Source organism: Anopheles arabiensis, chromosome 2 (assembly GCF_016920715.1).
Source record: "Anopheles arabiensis isolate DONGOLA chromosome 2, AaraD3, whole genome shotgun sequence".
Classification (NCBI taxonomy): domain Eukaryota; kingdom Metazoa; phylum Arthropoda; class Insecta; order Diptera; family Culicidae; genus Anopheles; species Anopheles arabiensis.
The window spans coordinates 54,142,528-54,167,007 of NC_053517.1; the positions used below are offsets into that span (position 1 = coordinate 54,142,528).

At 44.2% G+C, this 24,480-nt stretch overlaps 11 protein-coding genes and 1 long non-coding RNA gene across 18 annotated transcripts; 5 read left to right on the forward strand and 7 right to left on the reverse strand.

Annotated features, from left to right (window-relative positions):
* Window positions 1-179: 179 nt before the first annotated feature.
* On the reverse strand, window positions 180-3,061 carry LOC120897588 (zinc transporter 7). 3 transcript variants are annotated; one of them, XM_040302581.1, is made up of 3 exons: window positions 2,857-3,061; window positions 2,012-2,376; window positions 180-1,930 (listed from the first exon to the last, which is right to left on the reverse strand). In XM_040302581.1, exons 2-3 carry the CDS (start codon window positions 2,190-2,192, stop codon window positions 972-974), a joined length of 1,140 nt encoding a protein of 379 aa, XP_040158515.1. In that variant the 5' UTR covers window positions 2,193-2,376; window positions 2,857-3,061; the 3' UTR covers window positions 180-971. The 3 variants fall into 3 exon arrangements, with proteins under 3 accessions (XP_040158515.1, XP_040158524.1, XP_040158529.1); XM_040302590.1 differs by lacking the exon at window positions 2,857-3,061 and adding an exon at window positions 2,756-2,804; XM_040302595.1 differs by lacking the exon at window positions 2,857-3,061 and adding an exon at window positions 2,605-2,722.
* Window positions 3,062-3,489: 428 nt separating this feature from the next.
* LOC120893524 (40S ribosomal protein S25) lies at window positions 3,490-4,459 on the forward strand. Its single transcript, XM_040295477.1, has 2 exons — window positions 3,490-3,636; window positions 3,974-4,459. The coding sequence occupies exons 1-2, from the start codon at window positions 3,526-3,528 to the stop codon at window positions 4,328-4,330; spliced, it is 468 nt and encodes a 155-aa protein (XP_040151411.1). The 5' UTR covers window positions 3,490-3,525; the 3' UTR covers window positions 4,331-4,459.
* Window position 4,460: 1 nt separating this feature from the next.
* On the reverse strand, window positions 4,461-5,551 carry LOC120893522 (nucleolar protein 12). The gene is made up of 2 exons (XM_040295474.1): window positions 5,376-5,551; window positions 4,461-5,285 (listed from the first exon to the last, which is right to left on the reverse strand). Exons 1-2 carry the CDS (start codon window positions 5,456-5,458, stop codon window positions 4,544-4,546), a joined length of 825 nt encoding a protein of 274 aa, XP_040151408.1. The 5' UTR covers window positions 5,459-5,551; the 3' UTR covers window positions 4,461-4,543.
* Window positions 5,552-5,849: 298 nt separating this feature from the next.
* LOC120893521 (protein FAM114A2) lies at window positions 5,850-8,389 on the forward strand. The gene is made up of 2 exons (XM_040295473.1): window positions 5,850-8,064; window positions 8,149-8,389. The coding sequence occupies exons 1-2, from the start codon at window positions 5,944-5,946 to the stop codon at window positions 8,221-8,223; spliced, it is 2,196 nt and encodes a 731-aa protein (XP_040151407.1). The 5' UTR covers window positions 5,850-5,943; the 3' UTR covers window positions 8,224-8,389.
* On the reverse strand, window positions 8,383-9,525 carry LOC120893523 (probable dimethyladenosine transferase). Its single transcript, XM_040295475.1, has 2 exons — window positions 9,341-9,525; window positions 8,383-9,279 (listed from the first exon to the last, which is right to left on the reverse strand). The coding sequence occupies exons 1-2, from the start codon at window positions 9,396-9,398 to the stop codon at window positions 8,417-8,419; spliced, it is 921 nt and encodes a 306-aa protein (XP_040151409.1). The 5' UTR covers window positions 9,399-9,525; the 3' UTR covers window positions 8,383-8,416.
* A 128-nt stretch (window positions 9,526-9,653) lies between these two features.
* On the reverse strand, window positions 9,654-13,242 carry LOC120898779. The gene is made up of 8 exons (XM_040305101.1): window positions 13,120-13,242; window positions 12,895-13,027; window positions 12,713-12,811; window positions 12,379-12,615; window positions 12,225-12,319; window positions 10,497-12,147; window positions 10,192-10,421; window positions 9,654-10,105 (listed from the first exon to the last, which is right to left on the reverse strand). Exons 1-8 carry the CDS (start codon window positions 13,125-13,127, stop codon window positions 9,937-9,939), a joined length of 2,622 nt encoding a protein of 873 aa, XP_040161035.1. The 5' UTR covers window positions 13,128-13,242; the 3' UTR covers window positions 9,654-9,936.
* A 259-nt stretch (window positions 13,243-13,501) lies between these two features.
* On the forward strand, window positions 13,502-15,810 carry LOC120898780 (centromere/kinetochore protein zw10). Its single transcript, XM_040305102.1, has 3 exons — window positions 13,502-15,164; window positions 15,246-15,511; window positions 15,573-15,810. The coding sequence occupies exons 1-3, from the start codon at window positions 13,589-13,591 to the stop codon at window positions 15,786-15,788; spliced, it is 2,058 nt and encodes a 685-aa protein (XP_040161036.1). The 5' UTR covers window positions 13,502-13,588; the 3' UTR covers window positions 15,789-15,810.
* LOC120898782 (phosducin-like protein) lies at window positions 15,533-17,171 on the reverse strand. The gene has a single exon (XM_040305104.1). It carries the CDS (start codon window positions 16,846-16,848, stop codon window positions 15,967-15,969), a length of 882 nt encoding a protein of 293 aa, XP_040161038.1. The 5' UTR covers window positions 16,849-17,171; the 3' UTR covers window positions 15,533-15,966.
* A 264-nt stretch (window positions 17,172-17,435) lies between these two features.
* On the forward strand, window positions 17,436-19,370 carry LOC120898785. 3 transcript variants are annotated; one of them, XR_005738701.1, is made up of 4 exons: window positions 17,436-17,621; window positions 17,702-17,836; window positions 17,911-18,168; window positions 18,262-19,370. It is a non-coding gene; the product is annotated as an uncharacterized LOC120898785 (long non-coding RNA). The 3 variants fall into 3 exon arrangements; XR_005738702.1 differs by having other exon boundaries at window positions 17,439-17,621; window positions 18,037-18,168; XR_005738700.1 differs by having other exon boundaries at window positions 17,702-18,168.
* Window positions 18,220-20,163, reverse strand: LOC120898784 (cytoplasmic phosphatidylinositol transfer protein 1). Its single transcript, XM_040305109.1, has 7 exons — window positions 19,855-20,163; window positions 19,627-19,775; window positions 19,474-19,562; window positions 19,398-19,405; window positions 19,266-19,337; window positions 18,946-19,200; window positions 18,220-18,868 (listed from the first exon to the last, which is right to left on the reverse strand). Exons 1-7 carry the CDS (start codon window positions 19,903-19,905, stop codon window positions 18,686-18,688), a joined length of 807 nt encoding a protein of 268 aa, XP_040161043.1. The 5' UTR covers window positions 19,906-20,163; the 3' UTR covers window positions 18,220-18,685.
* A 213-nt stretch (window positions 20,164-20,376) lies between these two features.
* LOC120898781 (CAAX prenyl protease 1 homolog) lies at window positions 20,377-23,204 on the forward strand. The gene is made up of 3 exons (XM_040305103.1): window positions 20,377-20,485; window positions 20,546-20,656; window positions 21,127-23,204. The coding sequence occupies exons 2-3, from the start codon at window positions 20,567-20,569 to the stop codon at window positions 22,399-22,401; spliced, it is 1,365 nt and encodes a 454-aa protein (XP_040161037.1). The 5' UTR covers window positions 20,377-20,485; window positions 20,546-20,566; the 3' UTR covers window positions 22,402-23,204.
* Window positions 22,705-24,394, reverse strand: LOC120898783 (protein C1orf43 homolog). Of its 3 annotated transcripts, none has more exons than XM_040305108.1 (5): window positions 24,097-24,394; window positions 23,723-24,027; window positions 23,579-23,665; window positions 23,221-23,501; window positions 22,705-22,887 (listed from the first exon to the last, which is right to left on the reverse strand). In XM_040305108.1, the coding sequence occupies exons 1-5, from the start codon at window positions 24,250-24,252 to the stop codon at window positions 22,862-22,864; spliced, it is 855 nt and encodes a 284-aa protein (XP_040161042.1). In that variant the 5' UTR covers window positions 24,253-24,394; the 3' UTR covers window positions 22,705-22,861. The 3 variants fall into 3 exon arrangements, with proteins under 3 accessions (XP_040161042.1, XP_040161040.1, XP_040161041.1); XM_040305106.1 differs by having other exon boundaries at window positions 22,705-22,906; XM_040305107.1 differs by having other exon boundaries at window positions 22,705-23,132.
* Window positions 24,395-24,480: the final 86 nt, after the last annotated feature.

Sequence of the window (24,480 nt, forward strand, 5' to 3'; positions counted from 1 at the left end):
TCTAAATCATAGCCAAACAAAAGTTGGGTATCAACTGTACATGTGTGAGCATTCAGTATGTCATCCACCCATATAGATGCACGCGTAACGTCGCGTGGAGGACGCTAGCTCTTTTTGAATTTCTTCCGCATGCAATATTATCAATCAAAAAGTCAAAAAGTACTAACACTTTGATCATCATTCTTTTAACATTAACAGAAATGTATTTTCTTCCAGCAGCGTTCCCGCCTTTCTACAAAGGTAGACAATGTAAAATGAAATGCAATACCATGCCGTGCTTTACCATTTTCTGCTAGCTTCTGTTACATTCCATTTTTGCAAGTACGTCCCACTTAACTACGTATAAACTATTATAGCATGAACTTTGCATTCACGATTCCTTGGAAATAAATCTTATGATATCGATGCCCGCTGCCAGTCCTTCGGTTCTACCTTGAGCAAAGGGCGCGCATAATGGTACCGTGACGGCGTGTGTGTGTTAACAGTTTAAAGTTAATTTGTAGAACGGCTACGACAGATTCGCACAAGAGTAACATGTGGCAGTGACGCGAGAACCGAGCCACTGTTTGTAGATTTGGCTTCTTTAGATGCTGTCTCAACACCAAGTGTGCACACTATTTATCGCTTAGAAGAGGACGAAACAATGCACAACGAAGCAGTAAGTAGTTATTGTTTTGTAAAACAAGACTTAAGTTATATTCTACCTCGTACGAACGTCTGAAATGTTTGTTTGCAATACTTCTCCCACTAGGTGGCGGCCCTATGAAATAAAATCTAAACGAAAAACGTGGAAACTCCAGCCTACAGGGTAGTGGCGTAGAGGAAGAAAACAGTACCAAAACAGCACAGCGAATGCGGTGGTGTCCGGACAGGAATACAGGCTGGAACCGAACATTACAGACAACCGGAGATTTGCAGCGTCACGCATCTTGCAGCATTCAGTCCGATACGCGTTCTACACCGCGGGATTATCACATTGCAGTGTAGTCCAGCTGTATGTTTATCTGTCGCACGCCGATCGCTTCGAAGATCATGCGCGTATGCTGTACCACGTACTTGGGATCAACGTTTTTCGATACCTCCAGCTTGATCACACCGACGTACACGTCGGTGCAGAGGGTCCAAAAATGTGGCTCCTGTACGCTGTACACGCCTGCCAGCCCGGTCACCTTCTGATAGCATGACGGCAGTAATCGATCAAGCGCCACCGGCTGGCGCTGCATCAGCACCATGACCGATTCTTTGATCAGCGAAAGCGTACTGAGACCGATCGTGAGCGCAATGAACATGCTGCAGATGGGATCGGCTCTCATCCATCCAAACACCTGCATCAGCACAGCCGATATAATAACGCCAACCGAACCGAGCGTATCGGCTAGAATGTGCAGGAAGACGCCGCGCATGATCTGCGAGTTGGTGGACACGATCTCTCCCCCTCCGTGGCTGTGATGATGATCACTGCCACCGTGCGAATGCCCATGATGATCGTTGTGGTTGGACAGTAGGCTGTGAGTATCGTGACTGTGATGATTCATACCACCACCATGGGAATGTCCATGACTTCCACCACCTCCGCCGCCGTGCGAATGCCCGTGGCCACCACCGCCGCCATGCGAATGTCCGTGTGCTCCACCGTGCTGGAATGCATAGATACCGACCAAGTTTACCAACAGTCCGAGCACCGATACGACAAACAATCGTTCGTGTTTCACTTCCGGTGGCTCTATAGCGCGCTCTACTGCCTCGGACATAATGAAGAAGGCGATAAACAGCAAAAAGAGGCTGTTGACAAACCCGGCGAGCACTTCAGCACGAACGTACCCGTAGGAATACTTTTCGTTTGCACGCCATTTGGTAATAACGGACGCAGCCAAACCGGCCAACAGCCCGGTACAGTCGAAGAACATGTGGAACGAATCGGAGATCAAACCTGGAAAGCAGGAAAACGGATTGATTTTATTTATTCAAACTGTTCTGCTCTCGATACGATCAATGAACACCAACAACTTACCTAAACTGTTCGTCCATATGCCATACATTAGTTCGACGAAGGCAAAGCTTAAATTAAGCAGCAGAAATAGAAATAAATTACGCGAATTGCGATCCGACAGAATGAGCCGGCTCCAACTGTTGAACTTTTCCCGTATCCGGTAGCCGCATCCACGTGAATCTTTATGCGTTAATGGTAGCATTGTAGTAAGCTTCTTTTTTTTTCTTTTTACGAACCACACAACTGATAAGCCCGGTAGGGAAAACTTTTAAGGTACTGACGTAGACAATAGGGCGGGAATGAATTGGTCGATATCACTGCGATCCAGCAGCGCAAGGGCGATTGCGTATGGTACCTTCAACAGAAGTCTATGGGAAAAATCAGTGCTGTAAAGATAAAAAAGATCATTAGCGATAACATTAGGAAACATAATCCGTAGACAAGTTGCTGTACAACGACTAAAGTTTTAAGAAAAGTAGGGAAATAAAATGTAGCAACCATGTTGCTCTTTTTCCAATTAAGGTGTCTGACGCATAACGTATTATCCCGACCCTGACCAGGATTGTAAACAATGCTTTTCACCGACTGAGGAGCAAACACCTTGTTTTGCTTACGTATGCACAATTGACTAAATAAAAGTTTATTTAAAGCTGCTTCCGTGTTTTGTTTGAGGGCAAGCTATCGGGCTGCAAGTAAACGCTCTACAAAAAAGGCTTGCATTCCTCATTTTATTTTTTCTATTTCCTCAAAATGTTGTGCACGTACGTAGTGGACGGTAGCCCGGACATAGCGGTATTACAGACCGATATCACGACACTGGCCCAGTAAGGGCACTCAAACAAAAAACAGCCAAGAAAACTACATACCCTATGTGGCGATTAAACGGTTCGATCCGCAGTGCGCACGGCTGTGGTGATTTACTTCCACGATCAGCATCGTTTGGAAAACATTTCAGCTATTTATTTCACTCCTGCGAGTCTGTTGGACGGCTGGCCAAGAATCCGTAATTGCTGTCTGAGCGGTGTACTTTTTTTTCATTCTTTCATTTGTACACGGTGTTGACACGACATCGGCGGTGATATGACAGCTGGTATTGGCCGTCTACAAACCGTTGCTTGATAACAAAACATTATTTCGCAATCATTTCTTCAAAGATCACAATTTCACACAGCTTGTTACATGAAAAATTTACATGAGAGACTCAAGATAAAATCCCGACACCATGTGATGATATCGCTTGATTTTAATGCTTCTAGGCAGAATAAAGTCAAGCAAAATTTCAATTGATTTAATCAAGACTGTGTGTACATACCCAATGACAGCTGGGTTCGACAGCTATCGAGAATGCGTTTCTCGGAACACCTTTCATTTACGACCAGAGAATTTAATAATATATTTTTACGGTACATTAGCTTTATATTATTTTCATTTATTTTCCCTGCACTTTATGCGTATATTATAAAACGTTTATAACGTACATTTGCCCATTCGGAATAAATATTCAAAAAGGAAAAACGCATCTGGCGTGACATTTCATGCTTGACAGCAGCAGTACGCGTTTTCTAATTGAATGCGTTTCGGTACTTCCTTCTTTCTATCAATCGCCGCCGACGTTCTCTTTCTTTTCGAGTCCATACTTCAAAATGGTAGGTTGGATTCCGCGTAGTTTTGGCTGAAATTACTGCACTGTTTGCGTGAAATGGTTTGCTTTGTGGGCCCCAACACACACCAAAGTGTTTAGTGAGCTGATGGTGTAAAAATTGCGTGTAAGCCGGCTGCGGCAAACCCTGAAGCCGGTGGCAAACGTGCAGTGCAAGTGGCTGAGGCCTAGTGTTGGGTTGTGTATAAACACTTCCCGTACTGCGATGTGCAACGCTCACGGGGCCGGCCTTACCGCAAAGCGACATTTCATGCAAACCAAACTGTGTTCCGGACGTGCAGCAGTGTGAACTAACGATATCTATGTATTGCGTTTCGTTGTAGCCTCCGAAGAAGGATACCAAGGGATCGGCGAAACAGCCGCAAAAGACCCAGAAGAAGAAGGAGGGAGGATCCGGAGGAAAGGCCAAGAAGAAGAAGTGGTCGAAGGGAAAGGTCCGCGACAAGCTCAACAACCAGGTCCTGTTCGACAAGGCCACGTACGACAAACTGTACAAGGAGGTCCCTGCCTACAAGCTGATCACCCCATCGGTTGTGTCGGAAAGGCTGAAGATTCGTGGATCGCTGGCCAAGCGAGGCCTGCGTGAGCTCTGCCAGAAGGGGCTGATCAAGCTGGTCGTGCAACACCATGCCCAGGTCATCTACACCCGCACCACGAAGGGAGACGATCCAGTGGCGTAAGCTGGAGATTCCGTTGTTTGTTTTGTGATTGCAGCACATCCCGCTAAAGCCAGCAGCAGCAGATTCCTTTGTGTGAATCCACATCATTAAACGCTTCGGAATGGAAGAAATATACTTCTTGTAAACTAAGTGAACAATAGCGATCGATCATTTATTAATCCTGATTCTTCATAGATCCCCCCCCCCTTCTCACTGCCCTGGACGCAGATGTTCTTAGTCGTCCTTTCGTTTTCGCTTAGTTTCGCCGCGATCGTTTCCGTTACGGTGTTTGTTGAAGCCTTTCTTCTGTTTCAGGTGTTTCTCCTTCTGGTGACGGATGCGTCGGGATTGTTTCAGCTGCTTTTGCTGTTGAAGGCGCGTCTTCTGTCGGAAGGCTTGACTTGTCTTCATGGATTTCAGCGCGTAGCGTTTTATCTTATGATTCAGATCCTTCTTTGACCGTATACCGTCCAGGTTGAGAACTGGTCCTTTCTTCGGTTTCGCCTTTTCCTTCACGGCGCTCTCCCCGTTTTCCGCCTCGTTCGATGAGCCTTCTTCGGCGGACAGTTTATGCTTGCGCTTGACCTTCTTCTCTCCCTCCAGCTCCATGCCGGGCACAACTCCCAGTTGCTGCTCATCATTTCCATCGTCGCTCGAGTTTTCCGCATCCGATTCATCGTCCTTCACCATGCCACGATTTTCGCCGATCCAATTGTTTTCCTTTGCCAGGTCGCGAGTAGAAAGTTCCACCACTTTCACCGTAACATTCTCCGTATCGTACTCGTCTTCCTGCTCCTCCGCCTTATCCTCCTCCGTGAGCTCTGGGATAGGTTTGTACGAATGGTAGAGATTACGCATCTTTTCTTTCGCCTCTGCGCGTATCCGCTTCGTCTCCTCCTTAAGTTTCCGTTGCATTTCTCCCTGCGCAATTTTTTTACGATGCTGCTTACGTTTGTGGAATCCAGTCAGAAACTCTCTGAAATCAGACGACAATGCATCAGTTAGTACCACTCCCCGGTGGAGGCAAGGGCCATGAACAGCATGGTCGCGAAAGGTAGCTACTTACACCCTTTTCTGTGGATCAAATACCAGCTCCGTCTTTTTCCGCTGGAACGGTTGTTTATTGCCTCCTTCTGATTTCCGCTTCATTTTGCCAAAAAGATTAGAAATACGCCGGCGGACTGGAACAAAGCACGAGCGACGGTCGCACAAGCCGTTGCAGAATGGAAGAATGTAAACAAATAACGCATGTAAGCACACTTTCGACGAAAACAAATCGATGATAGTCATGACAGTCAGGGCTGCTTCTATGTTTGCCCAAAAAGACAATCGTTGCCACAGTTGATAAACATCGCTTATTTCTAGAAAAACTTCTCATCATATGTCGTTAGCAAATGTTTAATAATTTTAGAAACAATATTTCTTACTTTTAGTACAGCAGACGATCAACAAACGATCGGTGGATTAAACTTTAATCATTTGCTAACGATCGCCAAGCTGTTTGTCAAATTTCCACCAAAATCATATTTCATCGAAACGTCATTCTTTGTTGTCTATCAATTCGTGATTTTTTTTATCGCCAACAAGTTCGTCGTAGTAATAATATTACCTTGTACTCGTAGCAACTAGCGACAATGTGTGACTCGGATAGTGAAGAATTTGCTAGTGCTGATGAAGATTTCGAGGAAATTGAGCCTGATGAGTTGGAAGAGGTGCTTCAAAGCACCAAACCGTCGGATGTCGGATCTTCCAAGAAAAAGGGAGCGCACCCACCCTCTACACAATCTGACGTGGAGCCTGTGGACACGAGCAAAGCTGAACAGGTGGACAGCACAAAACCCGACGGAAGCAGTAGGCCCGATCCCTCATCACAATCCACCACAGTCGATTCGAGGGTTAACACTGACGAAAAGGCTTCGGAAAAGACAAACATTGAAGGGGCCGCGCAGGATCAGCCAGCTACTGACACCCAGGTCACTAAGCTAGACGAAGGCAGAAGCGATGAAGTTTCCAAAACTGGAAAAACAGTACCAACAAAAGAAGTTCGAAGCGAAAGTAATATACAAACCTCCGTGCAGTCAAACCTGGGGCCTGAGGATTCCGATCAGCATGTTGTGCAAAATAGCCCAATACCTCCACCGCAAACTTCATCCGAAGCAAAGACCTCCCAAGCGAATGATCCCACGGAAACTTCAACAACGTCGAAGAAGCTTGTGTTAAAACCTGCTAAACCACAGTTGCTGGATGAAATGGTAAAAGGAGTAGAGGAGAAGGAAGGAGAACAAGTACAAGAGCCTAGCAGAACCGGCACTGATGAAGGATGGGATGACTTCGACGATGATTGGGGCGATTTTACTGTTGAAGGAGGTGCCAGTAATACAACGGCCAAACCCGACCCGGCAAAACAAATGAAAAGTTCGAACACTTCGACTGTCTCAGCCGGAAAGCCAACGACGGCGGTGCCTAGCACTGCTAAAGCAAGCTTCCGCGATGTCGACATCGATGAGGTCGAAGATAAGCTGAAAGATTTTATGAAACATAAAGACGACCCACCACTAACATCCGTACTCGACCGACTTTCGATGGCAGAGGATAGCAAGTCAGCTGACGGTGCCGGCCAGTCGTGGGGCAGTTGGAAACCATCCTGGGGTGGAGCAGCGGTTTCCTTCCTTTCAAGCGCATCGAAATCCGTTGCATCCATTACGACCAACATCACGCAGGTGATTGAGTCGGGCATCGGTGTGCCCAATCCGGAGGAATTGGCCCGCCGTCAGGCGGAGGAAGAAGCAAAGCTAAAAGCGGAAGGCTACATTCGAGAAGAAAGCGAACCAAACCAAGGCCCGCAGTCGAGCGAACGGCCGCTGGATGATAGATTTGGATTCGATCAGCTCGTTTCCGGTGTGACACAGATTAGCAGCAAGGTGATCAGCGGTGGGTTGGACACGCTCGAGGGCATCGGAAAGAAAACGATGACCATTTTGCAGGAGAACGATCCCGGATTGTTGAACAAGCGCAAATTGCTCGGTTTGCAGCCGAACGACGGCGTGGTGTTAAGCCAGGTACTGCGCGAGGCCAAAGCCAAGACCGAGGAGCGCGAACGGAACCTGAAGCAAATCCAGAAGCATCAGTATAAAAAGAAACTTCACTTTGAAACGCTGTTCGACGATTACCACGGTTTAGTGCATCTGGAGGCACTGGAAATGCTGTCGAAGCAAGCGTCACTCAAGCTGGAATCATTGATGGCCCCGTTGACGGGGAAGGCGCTGGAGGAGCTTCAGGAAACGATGAGCGAGGTGAAGGAGCTGTGCGAACTGCCCGAAACGGACAACGACGATGCGGACGGGTTACATTCTGCGGACGAGCTGGAAGAAAAGCTGAAGGAAGCCATCGCTGACCTCAATCCGAACGTGAAGGTCGACTTCAGCGAAATCGTTAAGAGTTGGGTCGAGTATACCGGCTGGCTAGAGGACCGGAACGGCGAACGCACCGGCCAGGACGTGTTCGAAAAGGCCATGCATGCGTTAGCTCAAACGACAGCTCTGTGCGTGCTGCGAATGCATAAGCTAGCGGAGATTCTGCTCATCAGCGAGCACCACAGCACGGCCACGGAGGCCGACGTAGTGGTGCAGCTGACGACGGTTTTTGGCTGGCATCTGAGCGGCGTTGCGACCAGATTCTGCTCCGAGCTGACCAAGATGAAGGATGAGTCCGGCGACGATAGCGACAGTGCGCTTATAACCAACATTTTCTTGGAGGTAACTCTTGGCGCACACGTCTACGCCAAGTCGGTTTGTAGTGTATTGTTCATGTTGGATGTTTTTTTTTCTCATTTTTTCCAGGGCTCGAACAGCACATCCTATGTTCAGAATGCGTTTCATCTCTTCGTGCCCATCTTGCAACTTGGCGCGGCTTAAAGCAAACAATGGCGTCATCTCGTGCGAGTTATTCTTCCTTCCTCCAGCATCACCGGGCTATATCGATGGTGTATTTCCTTACTAATGACTGCTTCAAAGCCTCATTGTTATTTTAGTGTAATCAATTTTTATTGGATAAATATATATATGCAAAAAGAACAAATAATATAATGCTCATCTTGTTTCAACGCGACTAGCTGAAATGAAATCCTTCGGCGTTGAATGCCTGCAGCACTGCCATAAAGTCATCAATATCCATCGAGCGGGCACGTTTGTCACTAGCGTCGGCCTTTTCCAATATTTTCTCCACCATCTCCTTCACGTTCAGATCCGCCGGAACGTCGATGTTCTTGAGGGAACAGTGCAACTTAAAGTTGTCCTCCAGTGTAGTCAATACGGTGGTTTGCTTGAATGCCGCGGCAAGCGTTTTGTTCTTGCGCAGAAAGGCAATCCGCGTCAAGCCGTCCCATTCGGTGTAGTTGATCGGTGGTGGCGGGTTTCGCGGCTCTATTCTTACCACGCTCGACTCCACCTTCGGCGGGGGTTTGAAGTTGTTCTTCCCCACCTTCATCAGCATATCGACGCGGGCAAGCAGCTGGGTGTTGATGCTTAGCCGACAGTACAGCTTATCGCCCGGTTTGGCCACCAAACGTTGGGCAAACTCTCGCTGGAACATCAGCACAGCGCAGCGGAAAAAGGGCCGATGAAGCAGCAGCTTAAAGACGAACGGTGAACTGATCTGGTACGGCATGTTAGCGACGCAGATGTCAAAAAACGGTAGATCCGTTTTCAGCACATCACCGATCAGAATTTGCAGCTTCGGCTGCATATGCGTACCCTGAACGCGCTTTTGCAGCTCGGCCACGAGACGTGTATCAATTTCGCATGCAACCACTTTCTTTACCTTTTCCAGTATCTTCACGGTCATGTTACCGGTACCGGGACCAATTTCGAGCACAACATCCGTGGGCCGCAATGCCGCCTTTTCCAGCATCGAGGTGATGACGAGCGGGTTTTTGAGGATGTGTTGGCCGAAATCTTTGTTGAACACGATGCCTGAAGGAAGGAAGCTATGTGAGACATCTCGCATCTACTACCATTTGCACACCGATCTTACCCTGTTTTGCAACTCCATCATGTACACGGGATTTCTTTTCTGCACGCACTTTCGGCATTTTGCTGCAATGATACTTGGTTTGGCTGTGTGTAACTCGATGCACTGCAAATTACCCGCACCCAAGTAAAGCGAACCGACGACAATAAACAATACCATGTGCGAAAGGAAAACACAGCTTCAGAAATGTCATCCGCGCGATCACCTGTCAAATTTCATACCGTCCAGCACGGATGCTGCATTTAGACGGTTGGAGAAATTATGCCTTTTCTCATAATGTTGCGTAGTTTTAAAACAAATTGGACAATAACACAACTTTGTTTCAGATGTACGCTTTGGTTTCCTACTTCAGAACATTTATTTACGCTTTCAAACGAACAACACAGAAGAAATGGAATGCTATGGAATAGGTTGTCTTGGAATGCGACGATTCGTGAGAGTAGTATTTTAGACGATTATTAAAATTTGGCCCCGTACGGAGAAGACCACACGTTTCGATCGACGAAACATGATCGTGATGTGATTGCGCAAGGGATACTATTCTCAGTACGCTAAACGGCGAAGATCGGAACATATTGACTGTGCACGCCGCGGTCCGTTTACAGCAGCAGCGCAAAATGGTCACGTTCGATGCGGCGCTTGGCACAGAGCGGCACTGACCCCATTACATCTTGGGGTGGAGGTAGACCCCCTTGGGCGTTTGCGGCTTGGGTATAGAAAAGTTCGCGCATGCCACACTGATACCCATACAGAACCGTTTCCTGCGATCTGAAATGCAGAAGAATGAAGAGAGTGTGTCACACACCATCGCGTGCCGTTAATTAGTTGTCGACCAGATGGTCCGGTGATCTTACTTTAGGGTGACTTCGGTTACAATGTTGCTCTTCTTGAAGTGTGTATGCAGAGATTCTGCAGTCTGCATCTCTAAAGCATTCCAAGGTCCATTCTTTTTCGCCACATCCCAATCCGAATCTAGTGCAATCAAGCTGTAGCCATCGGTCTTGTCGAACCCGTCCACGTTGATATTCATTGCAAGCTGAATATCGTTTTCAATCCTCAGAAACTTTGATACGCAAGATTCAAACTGCATAGATAGTGTAAAACATAGAAAGAGAATTTGATAAAATACGGAACTGTTCTGAAATGTCTGAAATCTTACCAGAGTTTGCACAAGGCGTTGATTTTTACAGTTTTTCTCCTGCATGACTAGTATCAACGTCATGTTCTGTTGCACGCAAACGAACAAATCTACCTTGACTAGAGCATTTTCGTCACCTGCTAGCACACCGAGCGGCGGTGCTACAGACACTGATATGTCCTGCGATTTCCTACGTTGCGGAATATAATCCTGCGGCGAGATGGCCATATTGTAACTGCATCCCGGCGTTGTGTCCCAGCTGGATACACCGCTCGATTCGGTGTCATTCAGAGCCAGTACGGTTAGCTTAGTCATCAGCGGCGTCAATTCCAGTGTACTTTTGCGGCGCGTAAACAGTTCCTGGCCACTGCTTGTGCCACCATTCGTGCCACCTGCTCGTGCGGTGGATGGGGCATCATCATTGAGATTAAACGATTTGATTGGCAAACTGAGTGCACGCCGATCCTTCGGTGTTGTAGCGCCCTTGACTAGCTCGGGATTTTCCGATAGCGGTAGCTCAACTTTTCGAACTGTAGTAGAAACCGCACCAACAGTCGGCACTCGATCGTCTATCGCAGACGACTGCTGCTGTGTGACTTGATTGCACTTATCGTTGCCTTTCGGTTCCTGTTTCGCTTCCTGTTCGACTAGTTCGGCGATGCGCTCGTTGCGAGATCGCTCGAAATCTTGGAACAAACTATAGGACATTGCTCTTTTCCGCTGATCAACGAGAGGGTAAAGCGGATCGCTGATAGTTTTTGCCGGGTCATAGTTGTTGGAAAACTTAAATTGACGCATATTTTTAATGTGTCTCTCAACACCACCAGTTCCTTCTGCTGGGGAGTTTTCTTCCGATTCGTTACTTTCTTGTTCGGTCAAGTTCGACATTGACGAACAACGAATGTGTTTCGGCATCATGAAGGGATTGTTAAGGATACTGTACTTTCGCGCGTTGAAATATTTTAAACTACTGCGGCCATTCGCTTCCACGGCTATTGGCGGCTTTTCTTCTTCAACGCCGATATTGTCATTTTCTTCCGCTGGAGGCGCAGAAGGCTGATCCTGGGTAACGCATATCGACATCATGTTCCTGTTTGGCACAATCTTGTTCTCAGTCAGCGGTGTTGAACATACACTGGTTTTACCTATAAAGTTCGGAAAGCTATCCGATTCGTCGAAATTTATGGAATTCACTCCAGAGTCGATTATGTCTCTAGACGTTAGATTTTTAAACTTCAGCGGGAGAAATGTTGGCCGAGATACGGTGCTGAACGATTTTTTGCTTTGCGTTTGCTCACAGAGTCCGCCATCCGCACCGACCGTCTCTTCCTCGGGAATGTTTGAAAAGATGATCGATTTGTCCGACTTAAGCATCGGAAAGCCAGATACGGTGCCGCCGAGCTCTTTCGATGGAATGAGCTTCTTCTTGATGGCAAACGGTACCGGCCCGGTGGGTGGAGCCGCAGTGGCACAATTATTGAAATAAATCGGAATGTTTTTGGTAGCGTCGATGAGTTGCGTGTAGTCACGCTTAGTTATGTACGCACTGATGAGGCTAACGCCGTTTGGCACATGGAACGTTACTGCTATCATTTCAGCGAGTTTCATCCGATAAGGGTCGGAATACACGAACATTTTCGTCAAATTCGTCGGCAACTGTGAAGCCAATACTCTGTGGAGCATTTTTTGTTTAAATGACAAAACGTTATCGGTTCATTTGGTTTACTACAGATAAGAGAAATTACTTACTTGTTGTGGTAAAAGATGGACCCTCCCAGCACTCCCTTGTTTTGCAGGAAACTTTGAAGTATTTGGTTGGACTCCAGATACACATTACTCGCACACTATAAAATGGATCAAATTATCAGCAATCGTAGTATTTCACCTTGTGAACGTTGTATACCTTTGGTAGCCGGAGGAGAGGCATATTCTGCAAAATATTACCATTGAATTGCAGCAATGGCAAAGTGGACTCCATCAAACAAAACACTTTCTCGTTGAATCCGTTCTTCTGCTCCTTCTCCACGTAAACATTGTAGAGGGTATTAAAATCACCATGATAAAGCTCTATCAGTGAAGACAACAGACTGGCTCTGTATTCTAAAATCGACTCCGCTATGTTACGATCTGATCCCACCGCCTAAAACCATACCAGGAATATATGAAATAGTAACATCTTCCGTGAACTTAGTAGTAGAGTGATGTACTAACAAAAAAAAACATTAAAACAAGCTTACCAGCATGAAACGTCCATGCGACCGTAACGCGAATTTGCCATTCTGTAGTGAAATAAATCGAACTGTCGATAAGGTTTCACCAAGAAAATATGTTGATCCCTGTACAAATAAAAAGACACACAAAATTGACTAAGATTTCCTGTCGGTGGTATTCTTTCTAGGAAGGAATTAAACTTTCATACCATCAGCTGGCCACAGAGCGACTTTTTCTGCAGTTCCGATACCCACATCGGGTGGAAGTAAATAATGGAGCCCGTCGGGTCGTCATTCTCCACCTTCTTAGTAAGGTCGTAAACAAAGATTATCATCGTTTCCCTGTGCAGAAAGAGTGGAATTATAACAGAAACTGAGCTTTTGCACCAAAGTACTATAATTACACGATTGTTTGTAAAATAAATGTTCCTTACTTCGACATTTCGGCCAGTTGTTTTAATACACTTCATTTGCGACAACGTACAGCGAAAAAAAATCGTGCCTACATCAATTGCCCGTACATTCTGAAGGATCAAGTTACATCTAGTGTGACGTCATTCAAAGGTAATGAAATAAAGGTGTCCGTAATTTTTTTTACATGTAACAGCATTTAATAAACAGAATGAAGTACATAGCACGAGTCAGAATCTTCTTATTTTCTCTTCTCTCAAAAATTCTTATTTTATCACATAAATAGAACGAAAAAACGGTTTACAGAGTTAACACAACAAAAAACTTACCTTTTGGAGATACCTTATGAAGGCTGGAGATACCTTGGCATGCCATCCCGCTATTTTTTGACAATCGCAACCGCTTCCCTGGCATTTGACAAGATTTACGTTAAATCAAAACAACAAGCCACAGCGCATTCGTAGCAACAAATTTGTAAAGTGAATCAAGAAAATGGAAAAAATGGAACAAATTCAGCTAGAAAATGTAACCTTCAACGTGCCGGAAGTGTTGTCTTGCATTAGCAAATACCAGGAGCATGTGCGAGACATTGTAAATTCCAACTACGTAGACTTCCTGTCGATCAATCACGATGTGTTGGATGACCTGAAATCGCTAGAGACGGATATAAAGGAACTCATCGCTTCGACCAGCCAACTAACGGTGGACAAGTCCAATGTAGCCTGGAACGATCTGCGAAACTACCAACGCGATCTCGAAGAGGGCATACGGGGCTACAAGATTGCCCGCAAGTTGCTTTCAATTCACGACCTGTTTGAGAGCTTGAATCTTTCTGGAAACGGATACGAGAAGACAGCCCACATCCTGACCAAGATCAAAACGATGCTGGATGAGCTGGACGATCCTGTGTTGGAAGAGCTACATTTCTTCCAGGGTCTGATTCTACGCCATGAAACGGAATACGATAAGCTCCTGAACGATCTGGATGTCACTTTCAACAAGCTGGTTCAGTTGCAGCAACGTTCTTACCAAAATACCAAATCGGTGACGATACGCATTCATAAGGATGAAAACTTACTGTATCAAGTGGTAGTAACGCAGCTGAAAACTCAACACAATTTCAAGTCGGTCTGTCAATTTCTATTGGAAAACGTTTTTGCTCCGGTTATTGTGAAACCTGTTTCACTGATTTGTGATGAAAAATCGAATGAGCAAAGCGTATTAATTCAACTCTCCTACCAGCTGTCGGTGGGAGAAGATCTACGCCCCGGCTACAAGACCGTTCTGTCGAATGTAATGCAAATCTTTTACAATCTTAGCAACATGAACATCGTAGTGTCGGACGACGAATGTTTGTTCAAGGTGCTCGCCCGGCAGATGAAAAAGAGGCTGTGTTCCTTGCTGATGGAGCAATGTCTGGATCGCGACATCCCCGACACTATTGAAGGAATGAAGGAATCTTCCATGGTGAAGGACGTATGCGAGTTCAATGCGTTCCTAAAAACGACCAACTTTGTAGATGGCGAAAATGACGATTTACTGGAGGAATACGCCAATTCGATCGAAACAATTCACCAGAAAAAGCTTTGCGACAATGTGCTGGACACGGCTGTACAAATAATGAAACATGAGAGCCATGAAATGGTGCTAATCGAAGATCACGAGTACCAGTTCGTCGGCAGTACTTCGGCCCGCCTCTCAAGCTGCATGGTAACGCGTACGGTGGTGGATCTGAAGAAATTTTTAGACAAGGTGCTTGCGGAAGCATTGGCTAACGGTGGAGCGGCGGAACGGTTCATTCAAACGATAGCCACCATTCTGGAACGCTATATGGTAGACGTACCAATGGCAAATGAAAAGTTGCTCTTCAAGATTCCTCAACAGTCGGCCCTGTTCCGAAATGATTGTACGTACTTGAATTATTGGCTCCAGAAAAATGACGACAAACTGAAGGATCACTCCTCATTTGCAACCATTTCGGAGGCTTTGAAGGCCTGCGGAGAAGATATATTCCAGCATCAGCTAAATACCCAACGCACACAAATGATGCAAGCATTGAACGGATTTAGTAAGTGAAGCATTGTACTGCAATGCTACGAGCGAAGTTGCTACTGCATTACTAGTGTTTCCCATTTCTTTCGTTTCACAGAACTTTCCATACATTTGGTAGAGCTTGGCACCGAACAGCAACGAGCCGTCCGGCAGTGTGTTCGTCAATTCGAGCTGCTGAAAAATGTGTGGCAAACTGTGTTGCCCGAATCCGTGTACAAACAGAGCTTGTCGGGATTGGTGGACCAGTTCTTAAGAGAAATCATGAAAAGAATTCAAAACCTCGAAGACATTACAACCGCTATTGGTAATGGATTGGTGCTGCTTATCGACATCATAACAGAGACGTTACCGAACCTGTTTAAGGTAAGAGACGGAGTCAAACGGTGACAGTGGTCATGTTCACATTTTATTGTTCTATTTTCAGGAACCTAGCGAGATTCACCAGCTCGTCAAACAGTGGACAAAGTTGCTGCAACTGCGACAAATATTGTGTGGCTCACTGGTAGAAATCACGGAGTTGTGGGCCGAAGGCAAAGGTCCCCTTACAATGTGTTTCAGCGCGGAAGAAATCAAACATATGGTTCGAGCCCTGTTTCAGAATACTAAACAGCGTCAGGCTTGCATTGCTTCCATCGTTTAGCCTAGCCATTAGCGTAAAAAGTACTAAGTTTTATAAAGCTTAACACTATTGTATCAGCTATCCGATTATGATTTACGACGGGTGAATAATGTGTGAATGCGTGGCGCAAAATTATTTCTTTTCATTTTTTTTTCATAAAATATAATTTGTTCTTGTAAGTAAAAATGAGATCCTTGTTCTACTTTTGCTCAAAGATGGTCGGTTTGCAGGATTTGTCATTGATGATTCCATTCTCCACCAGAAAGCTCTCAACGTCGGCAAAATCAAACTCATCGCTCAGATCGTCGACCAGCTTTACAAAATTACCGATCATCTGTCCTCCTTTGTAAATCAGCAGTGCAGGAACGCCGGATGTTTTGAACAAATTGCTCAACCCAGCATCGCTGCTAATGAATTTACAGAACTTTACGTTCGTGTACTCCTTCGCTAGTTTGCTCAGGGCTTCGTTCATCTTGATGCATGGATCATACTTTTCACGGTAGATATGTATGACAACGGTCGCGTTTTTATCTTCCTTATCGACGGCCTGCAAGAATTCGCCACCATCCTTCAGGTGGATCAATTCCCCGAAGCAACCCTTTTTGTCCATCATCGCAAGCATCTCGGCCATCCGCTTCCGCTGATACTCAAGCAGAAAATCCTCATCCATTAGCTCCTGGAACTCGGCGTCCAGCTCGTTCATTGCTTCGGCCGCCTTGTCCTCTTCCTTGGTGCGTGCGGTAATGCTGAGCTTCTTAAGCAAGCGCACCTTTTCCATTTCATCCTGCTCTCGCCGTTCGGCCTCTAGTTGTTTGAACCTCTGCCAATCTTGTATCACACCCTTCGGACCCGTATTGCCCGCCGTACCTGTCCAGTGAGTCTTGTTCTGCGACAACGAGCTGGGCTCAATATCGGCTTCTCGGCGAAATCCGGATTTCGATGATGAGCCCTGCTTACCGGAGCCCTTCCCCGTACCGGAAGCCTCGCTCGAATCACATTCATCGTCTCCGGCCTCATCTTCGCTGCTGCTGCAATAGTTGTGTATCTTTTCACCCAACAGCTTGTCGTCTAGCGTTGCCATGTTTTGAATCGAATTGTGGGTGTGTCTTGGCAATGAGTAGCCGTGAGTTAAATCTAATTACTACGGCAATTAGCAATTAACACTCGCTGATTCGGAGACGTGCCTAAAACATCAGCTTTCGTAAGCGTTGATGTAATAATACTTGCGCTAATTCACTTGTTGCGTATTGCGATGGATAAATATCTGATGCAGTATATTATTGGTTTACAGCGCAGGTACTTTCATTCAACATAAACAACAAAATATAATGTACACTTTTTACCGAAGCCCGAAGCGATGCTTGAGTGGCAGCAATTAAACAAACAAACAACATGCTACAAATTGACGCACAAGGTTGTTACATGCCGCATAGTTCGTACGGTAGATATGTGGAATTCCGTTAGCTCAATTTACACACAATCAGCCGTAAATAATTGTTCCTCAATGCTAACGATACATGTGGAATAAAACTAATCAATTACGTTATTTGAGATACGGTTCGTTTTTCTTGTAAATGGTTTAAAATATAATTTTTAATAATAATGTTCGTCGAACTCGATACTATAAACGCATGCATTTGAAATCGCGTACCTCGTCAGAAGCGGTGTGCATCAATTCTATTTTCATTTTTCACGTATCGGCCGACCGCGTTGAACTACATTTCAACACCCTTCGAGGCTGATTTCTGTATCATCGGCTGATTTACCACACTGCATATCTGAGAATTGGCGCGTTGGCAAGTATTGTTGTGCAAATTAGCAATCTAATGGTTATATAAAGCATTATCTATGAATGTAAGTTATTTGTGGTGTAATTTACTTAGCATTAGAAAGTATTAGATCATCATTTACTTTTGGTGTCGTCTTCGTTTTAGATGAGACGTTCAGCACTGACGTAAACAGGCCAAGAATGGTGGCCAAGAATCGATGCTGTATGACAAACCGGTTCTATATCATATTTGATTGCCCAACGAGGACCACCACAGCACAGTTTTAGTCACAACAAACAGGTAATGTGGCATATTAAACGATAATCATGTTCCAGGTACCATTCCGTTATGTGTGTTTCTATATTATATCAAAGCGTACATTGGTGAGGCTCCGTGTAACGTCGTATGTGATGGCAAACAATATTTGAAGCAATCGACTTTTTGCATCGCTATTTATATTTACCATTATTTATCGCTGCTGTCCACCGAATGCTGAACAGGAGTTGCAAAACCAAGTTGACTTTCTGAGATCCGCACATCCTTCCGGATTGCTTACATTGGATCCATCACAACAAGAAAGCATTGACACGAAGCTTCCCTTTGCCGAGGAAGACTGCAAGAGCCCGGAACAGGTGTTTATTCTCATTCAGCTAGACTATGCAACAGATAGATTGAACGCGTTCTTTACTAACCATTTACTACCAACTGCTTTTATTCTCTTCTAGATGATGATTGACGAAACCCAGTCCGTATTTAAAGTATTTGACTACTGAGAAAGCTATTTCGTTTGCAACCTTAGTGCACGTATAGGACATCGATGATTTTAGGGCAATAAAATCTAGTAACATTATTCGAGAATAGATATAATTTGTACCACTTTGTCCCGGAGATTCTATCGTAGGAAAGTTTACGATCTTAGCTGAACTAGTTATTTGGTCGTCTCCTGATTAGTCTGAACTGAGCGAGGATTGTTGAGCTATCGAAGGAAAATATCGATCCAAGATATATCATTCAACTACCAACCGCAGACACTAGTTACGTTTTTTGTTTTCTAAGTTACTTTGCCTAGACTGGGCGAGAAACGGCAATGGACGAAGAGTCCATGCACCATCTAAAAGAATCTACGTTAGCTTAATTCGTGGTGATGAGCTAAGTGGTCTCCTGGGGCTTATCAGTTGCCAGTGCAGGAGGTAACGATTGTCGCAGCTTATCATTCGCTTCCGTCTGTTTATCTTTCTCATACATGCGTACGTCGTCAATGCTCATTCCATGCCACTCATCGATCCAAGCGAACGCTTGTCTGTGCCCCAGTAGAAGTACGTCCCGGATGCACTTGATGGAAAATGTGTATATGATGAAAATGTTAATTGCACTCATATTAAGGAAAACATCCTGACAACTTTAAATACCTTTTGAATGAAGTCTTCAACCCTTGTCTGGAGTCCCCAAACTTCGAAGGAAGCTTCGACCAATTTGTAGGAACACATCATGGGCTCATCAGTTTGACGCCAGCCCTCTACGAGCGGTCCGCGTCCGGTGATGCGGGATTTGAAGAATTTGGGATCCTCCTCTTTTTTGTAGTGCTTTTCAGATGGCTCTTCAAACGCAATGTCTACATGATCAACTATCCGATTTGCCAAAGTTTCTTCTGGCAGATTCAAGCACTAGAAGGTAGTGCAAAAATATTAATCGAATGGAACAGAGAGAGCTTCGGCTATGTTTAACATACGTTTTCCGAACTACCAGCATTGTCTTCAAACCGCGTCAGGATACGAATATGTAATTTTGGTATAAACGAGCACTAATGAAACAAATGAGTTAGATTAACAATGCATATTTGTGGAATTCAAGAGTTACTTACTGTATATTCTAGAAAAAGAAAGAAAGAAAGAAAAAACAATTATTATTGATTATTGCTGAATTAAAACTCTTCTTACCTGTCACCGTGTACGGATAGTAGTTCCAGCCCTTCTCAATAACATAAAATACCTTAGGGCAAACAGCCTGCAGCCAGTATGGGAGACGGCTAGTTTAAAACATACATAAACGAATAAACATGTTGCATACAATCGGAACCGGCGGTACCGTACCTGGACAAGTGTATCCGTTTCTCGGTGTACTGCCCTTTGCCGTGTTCGGGATCAAAACATTCCTTATTTTCAATCACCTCCACTCCTTCTCCATCATCCGATTGCTCGAGGCTGTGGCGCGCTATCATATAGAGCTGACCAATTTTATACTTAAATGAAGAAAGCCCCGTAGTAATTATGTTATTCATACACAACATTGAGTTAATAATGCAAGATAGTTCTACTCACTTCCTCCACGGTCAGTGGCATGCATATTCGATATTCTTTAATGAGCACCATGCTTTCCTACCCTTGATTACTTAATAAACCGATCTATTCTAATTAACTTTAGCAGGATATATTACACTAATTGTACTTCAATTACAATCTTCGGTGGGTATCAAAACAACAAATGTATTTCCAGCGATTCGTATGATGTACAGGTAAGATGCGGCTTATATTTTGTAAAAGATTATTTCTTCACTTTTGATGGGGGTTTTGAGGGGTTTGACATGGTTCAGATGTTCGCTATCGATTTCTCTGCATTCCCAAGGTGCGTACATCGAGATGACACAGAAATGAATGTCCGTATTTATGCTTAATTAAGATGAATACCATAGTGAATGCAACTGCTTACGTATGAATAAAAGAAATAAATTAAAAACAAAAACAAATATTCGTACATTCGTATCGTAAAAAACTGGAAAGTGTAGGTTTTGTTTAAAAAAAATGATTCTCTTATATATGAACCTTGGTTTCCCTAGAATGACAACTACTGTCAAGTGGTGTTTGGGTGACAAAACGTTGATTTTTCATCAGAACAATCCGGCGTTTTTACAATTTACGCCAGGGTCTGGAAACGCTTTCTGTGTATAAAAAGGTATAAAAAGTGCTGTAAAAAAGGTAAAATTGAATGTTTTAAAATGTGTTTGCATTGCAGTTTGATACATCGACCTTCAACATGTGGGATCCTTCGGAGACTACCTTGTATTCCATGATGATGTTCTTGTTTATGGAAACGATCCTGGAGATGTATTTGACGAGGCGCCAGGTAGGATACAGTGATAACCACGTTCAGCATCTACGTTGATCTCGTTGACCATTATTACTCTTTACCATCTTCCCGGTGTCGATTTGGTCGAACAGAATCAAGGATTATTGTTTGGGAAACTTTCATTCCGAATCAGCCTTCGGTCGACAGATGCTTAACCGTGTTCCCGGAAATATCCCAAGTCAGCTGAGTTGCATATTTTAGCCTTATTTTGGGCAAAATTATTTAATCCCCTCGGTGAATCTTCTTTAAAGCGTAGCAACTTTGTCCAACTTCTGAGACGTAAATATTGGCTAGTAAATTAAAGGAACCATTATAGTTGCTACATATAATATCTAGATAAGCTAGACAAAAGGTCAAACGTGTCAGCTGAACGGAAAACAAAACGAAATCAGCGTAGCGCGCAACGTGTTCGGTAGTTAAATATGGCCTTGTATTTAAATTTATTATGATGATGCATTTCGTTTCAGATAAGTGTTTATAAACAATGTAAGACCGTCCCGAGAGAGCTTCAACATGTGATGAATGGCGACACATTCGAAAAGGCTCGTGTCTACGGATTGGATAAGGCTCACTACGGAATGTTCAAAATGATAGTATGCGATATCGTCATACTACAGCTAGAGCTGTACTTTGGTTTCATGGCCATGGTATGGGCTCGATCAGTTGAAATAGCCGAAAATATAGGGCTAAATCCAAAAAGTGAGATTCAGGTGGGATGCCTTTTTGCCCTGATACTTAACATTATTGGCATATTTAAGGAAATGCCGTTCAAAATTTATGGTACCTTCGTGCTTGAGGAAAAGCACGGCTTCAACAAACAAACAGCCGGATTCTTCGTGAAAGATCAAATTAAAACTTTCGTTGTTGCCCAAGCACTGACCATTCCCGTGGCCGCTGCTTTCATATACATTGTTCAAATCGGAGGACAGTACTTCTTCATTTGGTTATGGGCGTTTGTGGCGGTCGTATCGCTAGTACTCATTACCATCTATCCGGTGTACATTGCCCCAATATTTGACAAGTTCCGTCCCCTGGAAGACGGAGAGCTTAAAAAGAGCATTCACGATCTGGCAAGCAGTGTGAAATTTCCTTTGGGCCAACTTTTTGTCGTCGAAGGTTCAAAGCGTTCTGCGCATAGTAACGCTTACTTTACCGGATTGTTTGGAGTGAAACGTATCGTACTCTTTGATACGCTCCTGGTCAACAAAGGATTGCCTGCAGACGACCCTTCGCTTTCCGAGAGCGATAAGGGCAAGGGTTGCAAGAATGAGGAAGTATTAGCTGTACTGGCACATGAACTGGGCCACTGGAAGCTGGGACACGTTGCCAAAAATATTGTGATTATACAGCTGCAGATGTTCCTGATTTTCCTCGCGTTTTCAAAACTGTTCACTTATGGTCCGCTTTATGAAGCAGTCGGATTACCTGCAGGCGAAAAACCCATACTGATAGGATTCATGGTAATTGTGATGTATGTCCTAGCCCCCTATAATACAATGATCTCGCTCGCCATGACCATCATGTCCAGAAGATTCGAATATCAAGCAGATGGTTTTGCCCAAGAGCTTGGATATGCTGACGAATTGGGCAATGCGCTTATCAAACTGCAACTGGACAACCTTGGGTTTCCGGTGTACGATTGGATGTACTCGGCATGGAATCATTCCCATCCAACTGTGCTCCAGCGCCTTGAACGGTTGAAAAGCTTGAACAAAGAAGGACACAAATCTAAAACCCAATAAGATGGCTGAAAGATCTTAATACCAAACACTTGGATATTGTAATTCCAAGATTTTTCAGTTAATCATCGAGACGAACGTAAATTACACCATAATTCCGTACAAAATATTTTACCGCTCTTAATCATATAACTTTTGTACATCAACTTTCTGGACTAAAATATGCAGCTTAAATGTGTGTCAGTTTGCATTACATTGCAAACGTTTAGATACTTTGCGGAAAAATGTGAAATAAAATAAATAATAAATAGACGCCAACGTTTCTCAATCTTTTCCTTTGTCGATAAAATATGTTCATCATCATCATCATCATCAATAGCCACACATTTCTCGTGCGATTTTATTTAAACTAGCTTTGGAGAGCCCATCTCCTTGTACTTTCTTGTCGAGCACAAGACTATATGTTTTTTTTTTATGCAGGAGTAACGGTCCAAAAAGGCCGTATTGCTTAACTATACGATGTTTATACCATTTCAATTTTTGAAAGACCTGCGTATAGTAAACGTTTCTTTAGAGAAATCATCACACATAAAGGGCAAATTGAAAGAGAAAGAAGAAAAGCGCAGAGGCAGTAAGAGAAGAAGAAAGCAGAAAGTTAGAGATAATTGTGTAAATGTGTCTGGTCAGTGCTTACGAACAAAATTAAAAGGTTGCTTTAAAGCCTTACATGGTTACACGATTAATCAAAGCGAAAATGGAAACTTAACGGTCTGACAAAGAAAAAGAATGACGGCCTGAAGGAAAAGTAGATACACACATGTAAACAATAAAATCGACAACTACTGTTTGATACTACGATATGTAAACTAATTTCTTGCTAACCTGTTTCGCCGTGGTACTGGGAAATGCTGAGAATTTCGTTTTCCTCAAGATCGGGCTGCTGGAATTGTTGCTCTTGCTGTTGTTGCAGTTGCACCGCCAGTGATAAGTTCATGCGGGTGTTTGAAATTATCGTGTCACCTGCGTTTCCAGGTGTCAGTGCTACTGGCGGAGGACGTAATCTGGCAGGATCGAGCAGTGATTGCATTTTGGAGTGTTTTTTCACCGGCGTTCGATTTGGTGAAGATTTTCGACTGCTTGAGTAAGATTTCAACATTTTTGTACTGAGAAAAAACAAAACAAACAAAAACGACATTGGAAAAATGTTCAGTGAAACATTACACTATTATGCATATCTTACGCTTCGGACAGTTTCTTGAGCAAGCGTTGGTACGATTGATACTCCTCCTCGCCAAATTCGTTTGGATCATGCCGAGCATGGTCATACCTGCAACGACATTAGGCTAGTTAGTGTCGACACTTGAGTTAGCCTAGCGTAACTCACATATCACAGAACTGATGAATCAGTCGTTGACCGGATCCATTCAGAGGAGCCGCAAGTGTAGTCAGAAGAAACGCCCTCATGCTATCTCTAGGATGCCTGGTAGCCCCGTCCTGTTTGGCGATTTCCCTTTCCAGCTCTTTCACATCATCCACTGCCTTCATGCGCCAGTAGTACGGCGGTAATGTGGTATCAGGTTTCAAAATGTATTTTTCATCGTCTTGCTGCTTATCATCCCAAATGAGTTTTGGTTCGTAGTAAATTTTTTGTATACAGTCGATTCTACGCTCAATTTCCTTTTTGATGGACTGCAACAACAAATGGAAACATAGTTACAGTATGAATGCGCTCCATAGCCTTCGGTTTACAAAACTTACCTTTTTAGTATCATGTCCAACAGCGACGTGGGGCCCACGTCTTTGTCTGAGCGTAAATCGGACGATCTGGCGCTTTGCAAAAATGAAACACATTGTAACTCCTAAAACGCCACCACCTATAATCAACACGATCATAACTCCCGATAACTCCTCCATTTCGTTTTGTATTTTTTGCGACGCTTGGCTTGAATTCTAGAGCATGATGCACAATGCAACTTATTTCACTGCGCCGATGAAAAATCGATAGGCAGTCAGTGTGTGGTAAACATTTTTTGCATTGTTTACTTCGACGGAGAACGATATGATGCGATTGACAGTTGGCCAATGTACGTGAACGATCGGATAATATTGAAAAGTTATTGGAAAGCTAATTACAACTTTGTT